The 17731-nt window shown below is 34.8% G+C and overlaps 2 protein-coding genes across 3 annotated transcripts in view; both read left to right on the top strand.

Moving 5' to 3' along the window:
- Window positions 1–6755: 6755 nt before the first annotated feature.
- Window positions 6756–15997, top strand: LOC144432694 (snake venom 5'-nucleotidase-like). 2 transcript variants are annotated; one of them, XM_078120959.1, is made up of 10 exons: window positions 6756–6857; window positions 8435–8452; window positions 9493–9770; window positions 10220–10436; window positions 11448–11633; window positions 12415–12624; window positions 13139–13408; window positions 13614–13769; window positions 14543–14746; window positions 15078–15997. In XM_078120959.1, the coding sequence occupies exons 1-10, from the start codon at window positions 6788–6790 to the stop codon at window positions 15164–15166; spliced, it is 1698 nt and encodes a 565-aa protein (XP_077977085.1). In that variant the 5' UTR covers window positions 6756–6787; the 3' UTR covers window positions 15167–15997. The 2 variants fall into 2 exon arrangements, with proteins under 2 accessions (XP_077977085.1, XP_077977084.1); XM_078120958.1 differs by having other exon boundaries at window positions 6760–6853; window positions 8431–8452.
- A 1668-nt stretch (window positions 15998–17665) lies between these two features.
- Window positions 17666–17731, top strand: part of LOC144453984 (vesicle transport protein SFT2B-like) — a 12069-nt gene continuing 12003 nt past the window's right edge. Inside the window, exon 1 of the mRNA XM_078145365.1 lies at window positions 17666–17731. This exon is cut by the window's right edge and continues 77 nt beyond it. The gene's annotated coding sequence lies outside the window, so the exon portion shown is untranslated.

Here is a 17731-nt window from a genome sequence, read left to right as displayed (position 1 = left end):
TGTTATGGTTAAATATGCACAATTTGAAACCTTTGGAAATTGAGATGTGCTGTTTTAAGAATTTATTAGTACCAATTATCAAGTTCCTAATGCCATATCATATCATGACATGGTTGGAACTCTTCCAGTACTAGGCATGATTCAAACTATACTGTTGTAGTTTAAATGGTTCAATATTACAAACAGTGTCCCTTTCACGATAAAACGAACTTAGAGCTAAAAGTATGTCATATCTTCACCAAAATAGTATTTAATCGTTACTCCAAATTCAAAGATATATTTATATAATCATGAAATAAAATAAAAATTTCCATGTAAGGTTTGTGAAGACAATAGAATGGATGGGGATTGTAATTTGTCTTTGAGAGCAGTATAGTATGTTTTCAATGTTTTGTAAGGTAATAGCATAAGGAGTGACTAATATGAATGAACTGTCTTTTTAACAAGGTTCGATACAAAACCTTATATCGTACGTGATAGTATTGAAATTACGATTCTGAGTAGAGGTGTGTCCATTCCATTAGTTGCATAGTTCCACATAAAAGTTTATTCCATAGTCAAATAAACCGTTAGAAACAAGTATAATAAAAATTTTAAACAATTACTCGAGAAAAAAAACAATCAAACTTAGATCAAAATATTTGGAAGGTTTCGTATAACAAGAGAACTTACCGATACTGTTACAACTAGACTGAAAACCATGCCAACCAAGAAAAAAGAAATCAATTTCCTTGTATCGGTGAACATCAAATTTGTCTCTTTTGGAGAGACGGACTTTGTAGTATTGTCAACTGCCATTTTATACGAAAAGCAGTCTGGACAAACAAATACTGCTGCAACGTATCAGGTAATCTGGCCTGTGAGTTTAATATCCGGTACGTGGTAATTTTATATGACGAGAAACAGGGCAATATTAAAATTTTCCAATACATTATTTGAGCATGTGCCCAGCAATTGGTATGTCACATTTTAAAATGATTGGCAGCATGTTAAACCAATCTAATTCTATAGGAGAAGACTTAATGATTTACGATTAATAAGACATAATATACAGCCCTACAGTCACACAAGGGCTCCATATCACTAACATATTAGTGACACAACCATAGTATATTTCGCGTCACTATTTACATTCTCAAACTGAAATAAATAATTTAAGGGAATAGAATGTAGATCTTGTCAATTATGTGTGGGTTATACATGATATCCATGTTACATCTGTATGTATTAAAATATTAATAATACACGCAATTCGTTCAAACACTGTGCACAGATTGTCAAAATTTAATTAAATGCAATTGAGATCGACAATTCAGATTAACACCATATGTTTCTGTGACATCGATCTATGATAGATTGTTCCAACAGGTTACGATATATGTATGTATATATGTATCCATGCTGATGACTGCATTATGTGTATGTTCATATACATTCATGTATGTGCGTAGCGAGCGTACGTAGGTGTGCAGATAAGTAGGTAGTTTTTATTTTTTTTTATGAATGAGGAAAGAAAAGTGACACGTGTAGGAATTGAACCCACGTCCCCTAAACACTACTCAGAGTGCTCTAACCAGCTGAGCTAACGTGCCAACTAGTAGATAACGTGAATTTATCCTGATGTTATTGTGTACTACTTTCACTATTTTAAGATGCTCATTATTATACATGATTTATTGTAATTTGTTTTATTAAGATAGCAGAGTCAGATGTTTACGAAGTACGAGTTTTTGAGTTCTGATACGTTTTTGCCCAGTCGATTTTAGGGGATGTAAGAGTGCACATCTTAGCTGCTAGCTGTGGTCTATCTGTTACAGTAAGGTCCCGTTAGTCCTCAGCGATTTGTGCAATAAAGTCTTCAAATTTCACGTCAAATATTGGTCATGGTCGCTGCTTCAAATTCCACAAACGTCATCCTCCAGCGACACGTCAACGACACAGTGACTGTATACATGTAGAATATAAATGTATATTGTTAGTCTTAAAGAGTACTATGGTTGGAGAGATCTGACCATTTATGGTCGGGTGACCCTTGTTTAAGTGTTGGCAATATGCCAAATTTTATTTCTAGTTACAGTGATTGGTATACCCGATGAAGTCAGGGTTACAATCCAGGAACTTATTGATAATTTCACGAAAAGAAATCACCGGTTTAAAACTCAAATCCTATAACTATGATAAAGGTGGAGTTAAGTGTGTGAATCTTACTAATCAATTGAAAGCCATTAGTGTGATGTGGCCATGGGTAAAAGACTTGTAGCGGGAAAAGGGAAAACCTTGACTGCTGTCCCATAGGCGAATTTTCAACTAGACCGTATGACTGGTCTTTTCCATCAAAATAATACATGGAAAAAGCTACACAGGAACATAGAGACACAATTACCTCCATTTTATGTTAATATTTTAAATTCGTGGCATGCAGTTTGTCGAAAAGATGCGGGTGGGACATTTGTACGCAACTGGTCGTCAAAATATAGAATATTCTATAAGTTTTGTGAAACCGATGAGGGCACAAAATATGGTATCTGGAGAATTTCAGAATTTATCCCTCTGGCCAAAATATCGTCAAAAATTACTTCGTCAGCTGCTTTTAAAATGATTCTCAACACTTGGATAAGTTGTATAAATGGTTTTGTCCCTTCGAGTAGTTCATTTACATAACGATGATAATATTGACCTTGTATGGAAAAGTATCTACACAGTAACTAGAGAACTCAAACTGCCTGAATTCCAATGGAAAATACAAATGGATGTACATTTATCAAGCACTGTGATCATTTTCAATTGTCAATTTAAACAAAGTAGATTAACAGAAGAAGAATACATAGCTAATATTTTGATACTGGTAGGGAAGTGGTTAATTCATAAGTATTGGGTGTCTGAAGCGAAGATACCATTGAACTGTATGTTGGAACTTGAATTTAATTTCAGGTATAAAATAGAGAAATAATTGAATGTTAATGAAAGAAGACTAGAGGTTTTTCGAAAACTTATAAATCTTTTGCAAACATTTTGAGGTATGTGTATTTTATGTAAGACATTATATTGTTTTGTATAATCATTTTGCTGGTGTATAATCATAATAAAAGCCAAAAAAGAAGAAGAGTACTATATGTTTGGAAAATATAACTAATAGCATGAAACTGTCCCACATACATTGTAGTTTAATAGAACAGAGCAGATGAGACGTCACCTGATATAACTATAAATAAATGTAGAGGTCAGTATACTACTGGTATGGGTTACCCGGTTAAAAAACTGTTGGCAGTAAGCTCTTGTCTTCGCAGTTGCAACGATTTATATTTCCATTTTAATATTGTTACAAATGCCTTTTAGTAACATATATATGCTTACTGTTTTCGATATTACGTGATATATTTGCAAGCATACATAAATGCATGTACATAATATGCACAGTCTCAATACCATCCTCTCCTGATAGACGCTGTATAAAGTATTTTCTATTTATAGATACTTTGGCTTTCAGACCCGGATATCTAACGGGACGTGTCTACGTACATTAATTGTGATATTTGGTTTCACATTCAAATAAAGTTACGTTATGTTATCCCAACCACTGAATTAAGTCTAACAACTGGTAGATCTCTAAATTGGATTTATGTAATCAAGAAAATGACATTATGACGTAGTTTGGGGGGTACTATTAAGTTATTGAAAAAAACGCGGTCTCGATTTCAGAACTTCTGTTTGTGTGTTAAACCATTGTTGTTTAACACCCCCCCCCCCCCCCGCTAACCAACCCTAGCGTAGTGCACGATGTTGCTTTGGATACAATTCTAGATGTTTTAATCTATCATTGTGTTATTGTATTCTGTAACTGTAGTCGAAAACTTGGACAGTCTCGGTTCCATACAGTATCACCTTAAAGTGGCATAAATTGAGTGTATAATATATTCCCAAATGAAAATACTCACATAAAACCTCGATCAAACTATTCCTGTACATTGTGGGAAGTTAATGTGAGTGCGTGGCTTCTATGACTTTGCGCTTGTCTTCTGGCAAATGTTAGAGCATTTGATTGCATTTTAGGGAATTGCTGTATTCTTTATACGTATATGACAAATGACGTCACCAGACTGTTTATAAACAATATCATAATACCAGGTTTGAGTTAAATAATTTGCAAATGATGGTTATATACTTCAGCAAACAGTAGAATATTGCGAGTACCTTTTGGATGTGAACCAACCATTAATTAACGTCCTTTCGTATTGTTCATGTTCCTATAGAGTCTGACGTAGTTTCCTGGACAGATAGAACAATGAATCGACTTCTAGCTTTGTTCATAAATGTGAATTCTTGTATTATTGAGAAATTAGATACATGTACTTTTCTCGTTCAATTATATCCTCGTCCACGTCGTTAAATATGTTTTATCGTCCCCTTTGTCATCTAGTCGTTGGTAGTCTTTATCATTGCAAAGCTAAAATTACCTCTTCTGGAATAAATTAGCACAGATCGCTCGCTTTAAAAACAACATGGCTGAAGGGAAACGTACACAGGGAAGTACTTTCTGCCTATTTCTGATGTTTTAGGAAACTTCTTAGTATTTTATATAAGGCCTAAAAGAATAATTGTTTGGTTCCGGTTACCCGACCCCCACCTAGATTTTCACTGCCGACCTTAAACTTTTTTTTTACGTATTCGAGAAAAAAAAATGATTGTAAAAAATTGTGAAGTCTCACGAGAAATAGTGGATGCGGAAACTGACATCAACAAAAGACAAGACAAAATAAAACTATTCGTCCAATCTGTAATGGCTGTACATCTGATAGGAAGAAATAAACAACACAAGGACCATTTGGAAAACAATGGAAAACCTGAACTAGACACGCATACAGAAAAAAATGAATAAAAAAAAAATCTAGCGTAATCGAAACCACACATTTTTTATTAGACCTAGGCAACAGGTGTATTTTTCCATTGATTTCTAACCAATCAGAATTAACCTTATAAAATACTTTATTCAGGAATAAACTCATCTAGCCATCTATCAAATTTAAGTTACTGTAACCATCACGTACTTTTCGCCACATCCATCTCTCTTTTTATGAGTTGAGTAAATTAGACATCGGCTTCCCATTGTATATCTTTGACATGTAACATATACCAGTATTAATAAAATACCTACAGCTTTGAGGTCAATTTCTTTGTAGTGAAAACAGGTCCAGTTATCGTGGCGTTCTTGATAATCGAAAGCGACTGTAAAAGTTGGATTTTACTGAAATCGTAAAGGTACTAAGAATAAAATGTAGATCAGTGGATTGACTTGGTAGATGATTCTTGTTTCAAGGCTAGGGAGTTAGAAAAATGGATAAAATAGGGTTAACGTCCCCAAACATAAACATTATGGTGTCGACAACGAATGGCCATCGTCCTATACTACCCATAGGAGACATGATAGTCTTACACGGTGAAAATATATGTATCGTCATGTTTGTTGAACGGGTGGATTAGTGATAAATGCGACAGATTAAGAGTATTTTTGATGATTGAACCTCTGTTTGTGTAAGTTTATATGTGCTTCAAATGTATATAGGTCGAACTGCAACCTGTCACATATTATAATACATAGCTACATATTAGTATTATTATATGCCTGACGTCTTTAAAGCGAGGGTCTGAACAATGCAATGTGGTGTAATAAGATAAGGCCACAAAATACAATAAATCTGTTTCACGGACAACCTAACTCATCACTTTACACTGAGGTTCTATATATGAATAATATCGTAAACCATACATTTGGATCAGAACTGTATGGTTTACGATATTATATATATATATATATATATATATATATATATATATATATATATATATATATATATATATATATATATATATATATATATATATATAGTTTTGGTAGTACTGGAACTCTTTCTTGGGTGTAACTCGGAGTTTCACGCATATTGCGATCATCAGACACTCTCTATTGCGATCATCAGAGTGTCTGATGATCGCAATATGCGTGAAACTCCGAGTTACACCCAAGAAAGAGTTCCAGTACTACCAAAACTATTACGCTCTGCCACTGCGGTATAGAGCACTGTCTTAGCAGATTGATACTCACCGAGTTATATATATATATATATATATATATATATATATATATATATATATATATATATATATATATATATATATATATATATATATATATATATATATATATATATCGGTGAGTATCAATCTGCTAAGACAGTGCTCTATACCGCAGTGGGAGAGCGCAATATATATATATATATATATATATATATATATATATATATATATATATATATATATATATATATATATATATATATATATATATATATATTGACAAATGTATATATATATATATATATATATATATATATATATATATATATATATATATATATATATATATATATATATATATATATATATATATATATATATATATATTGACAAATGTTTGTGGCCATATGAGGGTGCAAGCCCATTACAAAAACACGAGTAGCCATTGGGAAAGTTGAACACATTAATTGTTTTGTCTGGCCCCATAGGTAATTTATGCAGACATTTGTATAAACCATTGGTAATTTTGTCACAGTTATAGATAAATTATAATAGTTGATGGTACGCTCACATTCCTGTTTAGTTTCCAAAAAACACATGTTTCCTTTGTAAGTGATAAAGAACTAAAAATAAATAAAGAATAAGTATATATAATACGTGGGATGGGGCATTACTTATCATTGAAGGTCCCGTTGTCGTGTACTGACGAAATCCACTAATGATGGCACGGTTCATATTCAGCTTGTTCGTTATCACCATGTTCTACGGTGTTACTGTGCAATCGGTAAGTCATATCATACATAAACTCACCAAACTTGATTCATCTTTATAGAATTGACCCCCCCCCCACCCCCACCCCTACACACACCTTTAATGTTCTCTAAAAGCGAAGAGGGACTTTTAGGTTTAAACCCATCAGAGGCGGGTGGTGGTTTAGATTTATCGAACTTTTATCCTGCATCAAATTTAAACATGTTTTACCTTGTACGTAGATAGCTTGATTTTACTCTAGAATAGTTTATTCAAGAACATCCTCCTAGTCACTATCAAGGTATCCATTGGCCATTATTGTGACACGCAACTCTCGAATGACTCTTTACATTACTGTTCTATAATAAACGTATTTGCCAAACGAGCCCAGTACTGGGTATTAAACTCTCTGCAAACGAAAGTAGACGAAACATTATGAAGGATTGTAATTTAAACAGGTATATCTGGTATTGGTGATTGTTTCCATATTTTGTTTTATTTATGCGATTCTGTGAACAACACTATTCTACTGTCATGAATTTGTAATTACTGGATTCTTTTATTTCAAACAGAACTCACAACCATGAAATAAATGTCTTAAATCGCATACGATAGAAAGTTCAAAAGAAGAAAATTAAATAAACATTTTAACCAATCAATGTCAAAATTAATTGTGTCATTATATTTTATTCCCTTGCGTAAGTTTGTTTAGTTTATTATTCTACATTCACCTATTTTATTCCATATTCTATTATCCACAAACACGTTTTACACATATGGCCTTACACTCCATATTTTACACATATGGCCTTACATTCCATATTTTACACATATGGCCTTACATTCCATATTTTACACATATGGCCTTACACTCCATATTTTACACATATGGCCTTACATTCCATATTTTACACACATGGCCTTACATTCCATAGTTTACACATATGGCCTTACACTCCATATTTTACACACATGGCCTTACATTCCATATTTTACACATATGACCTTACATTCCATATTTTACACATATGACCTTACATTCCATATTTTACACACATGGCCTTACATTCCATATTTTACACATATGGCCTTACATTCCATATTTTACACATATGACCTTACATTCCATATTTTACACATATGGCCTTACATTCCATATTTTACACATATGGCCTTACATTCCATATTTTACACATATGGCCTTACATTCCATATTTTACACATATGGCCTTACATTCCATATGTTATACATATGGCCTTACATTCCATATTTTACACATATGGCCTTACATTCCATATTTTTGTATGTGGACGCACATGTCGCTGATGTATATTCGCATTTGTTTATTTGTAAACAATCAAACAAACAAACAAACAAACAAACAAACAATTAATTTGCATTGTATATTCTCTAAATACTAAGTGTCAAATGTGTCAAGTGTGAATAACAGAATATAGACTGTAGTGGGTGATGAATGTAGAGTAAGCGTACGTATATGTTTAATTTCGGCCTTGATTGTGAGCCATTATTGCGCTATTATATCATAACCAATATTGATTCGTCGCTTTGCTGAAACATCTACTGATGTTGGGATTTTCGTTTTCTTATAGCTAGCAATCCAACAAGTTTCTGGTAAGTAATTTGCAATCTCATTTGATAAACCATGATAGATATTCGTTGTTATCATTTTGAACTCTGTCGAAAGATTTTTAATTTTAAAAAACGATGGAATATATACTTTTTTGACATACTTACTATAACGGCTGTTGTGTGAATAAGACATACGATAATCTCAAAACAGCTGTTAACGTTGTGTGAATGAGACATACGATAATCTCAAAACAGCTGTTAACGTTGTGTGAATGAGACATACGATAATCTCAAAACAGCTGTTAACGTTGTGTGAATGAGATACGATAATCTCAAAACAGCTATTAACGTTGTGTGAATGAGACATACGATAATCTCAAAACAGCTGTTAACGTTGTGTGAATGAGACATACGATAATCTCAAAACAGCTGTTAACGTTGTGTGAATGAGACATACGATAATCTCAAAACAGACGTTAACGTTGTGTGAATGAGACATACGATAATCTCAAAACAGACGTTAACGTTGTGTGAATGAGACATACGATAATCTCAAAACAGTTGTTAACGTTATGTGAATGAGACATACGATAATCTCAAAACAGTTGTTAACGTTGTGTGAATGAGACATACGATAATCTCAAAACAGACGTTAACGTTGTGTGAATAAGACATACGATAATCTCAAAACAGACGTTAACGTTATGTGAATGAGACATACGATAATCTCAAAACAGACGTTAACGTTGTGTGAATGAGACATACGATAATCTCAAAACAGACGTTAACGTTGTGTGAATGAGACATACGATAATCTCAAAACAGACGTTAACGTTGTGTGAATGAGACATACGATAATCTCAAAACAGCTGTTAACGTTGTGTGAATGAGACATACGATAATCTCAAAACAGCTGTTAACGTTGTGTGAATGAGACATACGATAATCTCAAAACAGCTGTTAACGTTGTGTGAATGAGACATACGATAATCTCAAAACAGCTGTTAACGTTGTGTGAATGAGACATACGATTATCTCAAAACTTCCTAACTCATTATGTTTTGTATTTATCTTATTTTCAGATACTTTGGAAGTCACCATTCTACACAACAATGACGTACATTCACGATTTGCCGAAAATAACAAATATGGCGGCGATTGCAGTGAAGAGGACAAGTTAGAGCAGAAATGCTATGGCGGAGTTCCCCGAATTGTGACAAAGGTTAACGAACTGAAAGGGTCAACTGACAACGTACTTGTATTGAATGGAGGGGATATCTTCCAAGGCACGCTGTGGTTTTATCTGTATGAAGGAAAGGCTTCGTCTCATTTCATGAACATGATAGGATATGACGCCATGGTAATCTATCCATCCATCCGTCTGTCTGTCTGTCTGTCTGTCTGTCTGTCTGTCTGTCTGTCTGTCTGTCTGTCTGTCTGTCTGTCTGTCTGTCTGTCTGTCTGTCTGTCTGTCTGTCTGTCTGTCTGTCTATCTATCTATCTATCTATCTATCTATCTATCTATCTATATATCTATCTATCTATCTATCTATCTATCTATCTATCTATCTATTATCCCTCTTCCCCTCTCCGCAAGCCAATGATGTTTATTACATGTAATCATTAGAGAAGACCAGGTATAAGATACATATTTGGAGAAAAATATGATTATTAGATATTATACAATACGTAGGTATATAGACATTGCATTGTATGACATATGTTTTATACTTATATAAGTCCTCAGTGTATAGTTTGATAACAGAAAGTGTAAAAAAAATACTGACAAAAGCCTGTATTTCTTTTCAGGCATTCGGAAACCATGAGTTTGACAACGGTATTGAGACATTGGCAGACTATCTCAATAACATCACATTCCCAATGATTGCTAGTAACATTGATGCCTCAGGTGAACCACAGATCAAAGATTTGTTTACGAAATCTGTCATAGCAACACTACCATCCGGTGATGAGATTGGCATTGTGGGATACACTACTACAGAAACTCCTGATTTATCAGATACAGGTGAGACAAATGATGTCATTTTGACCTTTGAACTGTCAAAAGATTTCTACACTGTTATTGGACCTAACAAAAAAATGGGCGGTTCCGATTACGTTTTTCATATGTGAGTGTCTAGTTCAGGTAGTTATGTTTTCCGTTGTTCTCCATATGGTCTCTGTGTTATTGGTTTCTTCTCAACAGATGTACAGCCATTACAGATTGGAAGAACAATTTATATTGTCTTTTTAAGTTGATGTCAGTTTCCGCATCCACTATTTCTTGTGAGACTTCACAATTTTCGCGATTTTATTATTTTTTTCTCGAATACGTAAACAAAAGTTTAGGGTCGCCGTGAAAAACTAGGTGGGTCGGGTAACCGGAACACACACTCATACATACCATACATACATAAGTACATACATACATACATACATACATACATACATACATACATACATACATACATACATACATACACACACACACACACACATACATACATACATACATACATACATACATACATACATACATACATACATACATACATACATACATACAAACATACCTAACTACCTACCTACCTACCTGCCTACATACATACATACATACATACATACATACATACATACATACATACATACATACATACATACACACATACATGTACGTACGTACGTACATACATACATACATACATACATACATACATACATACGTACGTACGTACGTACGTACGTACGTACATACATACATACATACATACATACATACATACATACATACATACATACATACATACATACATACATACATACATACATACATACATAAACAAATTACTCATACAGTCAAAATCAACTCATAATGTTGAAAATAGACCACGTGCACAATCGCAACAAAAGGATGTACACCAAATAAAAGAACGAAGGAGGGGGGGGGGGGTATCTACCATATATGCTACCGAAAGCCTTTGAACTAAGTCACAAACGCAGAAAAAAAGGTCTAATCTTGCACTGTTTCCTCTTTTAGGTAATTTGGTATTTAATGACGAGGTTGAATCAGTTCGCCAAGAAGTTAATCGTCTAACAGCCAAGGGCATTAACAAAATCATTGCCCTTGGACATGCCGGAATTAATATGGATGTACGAATTGCTGAAGAGGTTGATGGTGTAGATGTAGTTGTTGGCGGTCATACAAACACATTCCTCTATAATGGTAAGTGATTTCATGTCTAATTTTTGCTTTTCATGTAGTTTAAGAATGACGTCACTGCAAATACTTTTTAAAAGCACAACTGTCACCAGGAATGCATGCGCGAATTCAAATCCAAAGTGTACACTAAAATGAACAATGTAGATATCTGCTAAGATTACAGTGCCAAAGCCACGATTTCAGTTATCTTGATGAAGAAAAAAATGAATTGCGACGTAATTTGAGAAGTGGAACAAACTAAAAGACTAACCCAGGGCTTCGAAATGCGCATAGTGATTTGTTGTCAAGAGTGCCCGGATGTAATTTGAATACTAGTAATACAATCCTCAAAAGAGTTCGAAAGTCCCTTTACCCATGTGTTTCATAGCTTTAAATTAATTGGACAAATGTTCCACGAATCTTTTTCTAAAATTCGTGATATCATTTCCCTCAACACTGCACGAACTCGGCTGTTAAGAATGGAAGCCCTTGGTTTTGATTGTGTTTTTATGTCCGAAAAAAATCGTTTCCAAGCACAACGAAATGTTAGTGCGACTAGTCGACTGCGCCCTCATCGGTCGAAGTTTTCTTTTTGCTGAGGTCAATCACTGAGGAATACTGCGAATTCGGTTGTCACATAGACCAGGTCACATTGGCACTTGATGCAATAAATTCTGTACGTCGACTACAATTATTTTGATTGCTAGATTTCTCAAAGTACGTACAGTACGTCACTTCTACAAATGACAGTCACTCTTTAAACAATATGTCTAATTGTATATGGAATTCACTTTTTCATTTTAAGGTGAACCACCATCGAACGAGGATCCCTCTGGTGAATATCCATTGGTTCGACACCCTGGGGGAGACAGCACCAGTGGTAAAAATGTACTCGTTGTACAAGACTATGCATTTGGTAAATATCTGGGAGTGCTTAATGTCAACTTTGATGCTGCTGGAGATGTGATATCCTGGGATGGAAATCCTGTCTTATTAGACAAAACGGTGGAACAAGGTAGGTATCATAAATTATATGAAATGTGTCTGATGACATAGTTATACAACATATTGCAATTCAGCCATCAATCCTATTTTTAAGAGATATTTTCTGTGATATTAACCCCCGGGTATTAACCTAAGTCATTTACATGTATTTCGTATTCGAACACCACTACTGTCATCACTATTATCACCACCAACACGATCCATCGTAGCCACTATCGCCATTGCCACTGCAAGCACTGTCACACTCACTTCGTGTAGTCATAACGACCACGACACAATCAATCGCAACCATTACACCATCAAAAACTACCCGCCGCCGCCACCACCACCACCACCACCACCACCACCACCACCACCACCACCACCACCTCGATAACACTTTTTATCACCACGTTAGTTACCATTTCTTTTCCATAGTTAACATTCCACCCATTACACATGCATTGTTATATCTCATATTACAGGGATACGTAATTCACTATAAATTCTAGCTGTTAATCTTCCATTCCATGTATTCCCGGTAGATCCCAATGTCTTGGAAGAAATTGAAGAATGGGCTGCACAAATCGACAAACTTACAACCGAAATTATTGGTAAAACACATGTATTCATGAATGGTCACCGTGAACTTTGTCGTTTATATGAATGTAACCTAGGCAACATAATCACTGATGCCATGGTTTACAAAAATATCAAAGAACCGACGGCGAAAGGTTGGAATGACGTCACTATGGCTATCATGAATGCTGGAGGAATAAAAAGTTCTGTAGAGGTCTCAGAAGATGGAGGTGCATGTAAGTACGAAGTCAATACTTTGCTATGGCACGCATATGCCATCAAATATGGTTTGAACTTGATAGAAACTGCCACCTCTTCAATAGCTGAAATTGAAGTCATTCATAAGTACATCCTTCAACATATATGTTTGTTAAGTTTGAAATTCACCATAAAATTTACCATGACTTTGATTTGAATCAATTTCGCTCTGTTTATTTATAGCTGACATTACCATCGGTGATGTCTTAAATATTATACCATTCCGAGATACAATAGATTTGATCGAAATAACTGGTGAAACGTTGGTTAAAGTATTCGAGCAAGCTGTGTCAGAAATTATCTATGAAGATCCCAGTGGACGATTTCTACAAGTGTCAGGTACTCCTAGATCTCTCTCTCTCTCTCTCTCTCTCTCTCTCTCTCTCTCTCTCTCTCTCTCTCTCTCTCTCTCTCTCTCTCTCTCTCTCTCTCTCTCTCTCTCTCTCTCTCTCTCTCTCTCTCTCTCTCTCTTTGTGTGTGTGTGTGTGTCTGTGTGTCTGTCTGTCTGTCTGTCTGTCTGTCACCATATGTCTAGCCTTGTAAATAAATGTCATCTTATTCTAGTATGTCTAACTGTTGACTATAGATGTGTGTCTTCCTGCTGTCTGTCTGTCTGTCTGTCTGTCTGTCTGTCTGTCTGTCTGTCTGTCTGTCTGTCTTGTGTGTTTCTTCTAACATTGATCCGAAATGCATACATAACACTATTTGTTAGCTTATAGCTGTTATATTCAACTTTATTGTGACAATAAGACAATCGACTGCAATAAATACACTATGAAAACGCTCATTGGACTCTGCCTGGAGTTGAAGTGTAGTAAGAAGGAGATAGATAGATGAGGAAATGCGGAGAAACTACTTCAAAATTCTGATTCTTAGAAAGTCTTGAAGTCAAGGCTTATTTCTTTATTCGGAATATTTAGAACCAATGTGACATTACATTGTCAGGGGTAACCGACTGAAGCTCTATTGATATTTAACAAGAAAACTAGTCTCGGATATAAATATATACGATAAATAAGTGCTCGTACTTGATATAGAAAATGTGACTCTTGTTTCTCAATATTTACATTGAAAGCAAATCCAACGTTCTTTCCATGCTTTTTCCATTCCAGGTATAAGAGTTACTTATGACTTCGACAGGCCTTCTGGAGAACGCGTCGTCCAACTGGATACACTGTGCTCTGAGTGTCGGGTTCCCGAGTTTCGTCCTGTCGAACGTGAGCGTGTGTATAAACTGATTTTGCCTACACATCTTGCCAATGGTGGTGACGGGTATACTATGTTTGTAGATGAACGAATCTCCTACGAAATTCCAGGTAACTATGGCGTCATTGATAATTAAAGGTGCAGCTAGACCATGTTTTATTAGATATAATGACTTAATCGTAATATTTAACACCCTGAACAATATTGAATCACCTGTTAGTAAATGTATTTATACAGCTGTACACACAATGTGGTGCTATAAATCCAAAACGTAGATTCAAATTAAACACAAAAGTAGGAACTCTCCAGTCAGCAAATACCTTTATGATTAAACCCGTGTCCTACTGGTTAAACATGGTTGTATATTATTCATAATTAAAGTTCATTAAATTAAAAACATGTTCAAAATGATTTACTTGTTTACGTCTTTCTCTTGCACAGGTGATTTGGACACTGATGTCCTGATGGAGTACATCGAAGCTATGTCTCCCATCACTACTGGGTTGGAAAACCGAATTATGCATATCTAAAATATTTGACCTGGCAAACACTCATTAAATCTGATATAAATATAATAATCAAACGTTTATAATTACTGAATTTATTAGGATAGGATGTATGTTAGTTCTAACTACCACGTCAAATCACATTACTAGATTTTCCCTTTATATGATCATAATGTTCGAATAATGTTACACATCTAGAAAACAAACCCACTGTCTGCTGCAGACTTGGTTGTGTATTTCTATTACAATGTAACAACGTCACTTCCTGCTCTTTAATTTTTATCACATGTTGAACGCGTTAAAAAAAACTATCTGATTTATACCCTGATGACTCGAATTGCAGTTATCTAGAAAATATTTCTGATTTCTGATTTTGTGTCAATTATCCACGGAATAAAATGTTTAACTCTTACTTCGTTTAAGAAAACTCCAACCATTGTTAAAATCAGGAGTCATTCATTGAACAAAATTTTGTAATAAAGGTCAAAATGTTTGGAAAATGAACTCATTTTAGAATCCAATATGGCCGCCGAATATTGTATGTGTTAATTCTATGGTAAAATAAACATCTCAAAATAAATTGAGATTAATATTCAATTTCCTTGAAAACAGGACGATGGACCCCAAATTTCTTTCATTATTTCAAAAGCACCAGAAGTAAACTACCACATGGCAAAATTTGGAGAGATTTTAAGAACTTCGATTCTTAGTGAAATTCGTCCCTAACATGCAATCTACCTTAATGTGATTTGATTAATTGTGGTTATCGTCACTCTTAGAGGGTCTAATGCGAACTTTGCATGTCTTTATACACACTTATCATTTTTTCCACTTTGGTGTTGAGAATAAACAAATTAAAGGGCAAAATATTCACTGAAGTCGTTGTTGAGATGTAACGTTGAGTTCATGTATGAATATGATTCGGGTGTAATTTTGCGTCTAGTAGCTATAGCGTGCTACATACTGGGATGGTAAATGAGTATCATAAACGTTGATGCACGAACGTTGAATGAAAAGGAGGAAGAATGGGTGGATATGAGTGGGTTTTGGATGGATGAAATGCTTGGGATATAAAGTATATATGCACTGGACTTGATGACCTGACGAAATCTTTAAATTCATGTTTTATCTTAAAATAGAGCATTTGTATAGGAAATGCCTTACAACTATGTGAAACAAGTACCGTATGGCTACTACACAAAATACAAGGGAAAAAAAGAACGTTACACTGTTTGATAAAAACAAAGGCATTATTATTGAACAATGTGATGGCGCACGCATGACGTCATCTTGAACAGTCCGATATGAGGATAACCTAACCCCGTCCATCATAAAGTAGTACTAGCACGGGTGTGATGTTGATAGTTCTGAGATCATAGAATACATGACAAAATAGCGGATTCAAGATAGTTATGTAGTATATGTTCTACCCTCATTTCATCGTATAAATTCAATTTATGGACTGAAAAACACACATTTTATGAAATGAGGGATATCATACTTTATTTCTGTTGGCAATATATATGTATCTTTCAGTTTTTAATCCCACATTGACTTATTTCAGGTAATCTAATCAAATATTCGTAAACTCTACACCAAGATTCAGAGCAAACAAATTATTCACTCTCAAATAAAAAACAACAACTTTCCTCAATTTCTTGTTTATGTTGACATATATATTACTCTTTACATTACTAATGCAAGATTGAACGAGGAAAGACAGGGTCACCCTATTATTAACGTTTGTGTTCCAGCTAAATTTCTAAAGTGAGGTGTACCAGATATAGTTATTTTCCCATGACGCTTTGTGCCCACGGAACTTTTTGACATGGACGTTCCAATCAGCAATATTATGATCTCTCAAAAAAAAGTGGCCATGTTTCGTTCATGTGACATATCATGGCCGCGTACCTACATCATTAGACTGTAAGATACGTCGTGACGGCGTACCTTACAGACTACTACATCATAGGCCTGAAATACATGTAAATGCATATTGGTATATTCTATTTTAAGCGAAAGTTTCCTGCCTAGAGTATTGTCGCTGGCTTCATTTAATATCTAGTTCTGGTGATCTTACCCCAAATGAAAACCAACGACGAGTATCTCAATTACCATCAAATGAAACATCCAAACCACTAATACTTTCAGCTCTCGTCACGCGGTCGTTTTTACCAATATCAAAGGTAACGAAAGCTTGGGTAAGTTTCATTTCCCGGCCTGATCAAACACGTTAGCTTTTAACATGTATAGCCCTGACAGTTTCTAAAACCGCTTCACTTTCATTTCGATCATCCGGCTCCAAATCATCTCCATCTTTCGATCTCGGAATTCTTCAGTCCGCAGGCCGTTCACTTGTTTTACTGAAAGTTCTAATGTTATAAACAATCTCTCTGATTACCGAACAGAATGTGAGGAAAGAAACATAAATTGGCAGCTCCGATTAGGTTACACAGGCGTTGCTCTACTGGAGTAGCGAAATCCTACACCGACAAACAAACCTGACTTCCGTTTCTCAAAATAACTAACGATACAGACAGCTCGTACGCGTATTCGGTCAGACTTGGAGGTCTAGTTTGTAAGACAGTC

This window comes from Glandiceps talaboti, chromosome 3 (assembly GCF_964340395.1).
Source record: "Glandiceps talaboti chromosome 3, keGlaTala1.1, whole genome shotgun sequence".
Lineage (NCBI taxonomy): Eukaryota > Metazoa > Hemichordata > Enteropneusta > Spengelidae > Glandiceps > Glandiceps talaboti.
This window is presented reverse-complemented; position numbering and strand designations above follow the sequence as displayed.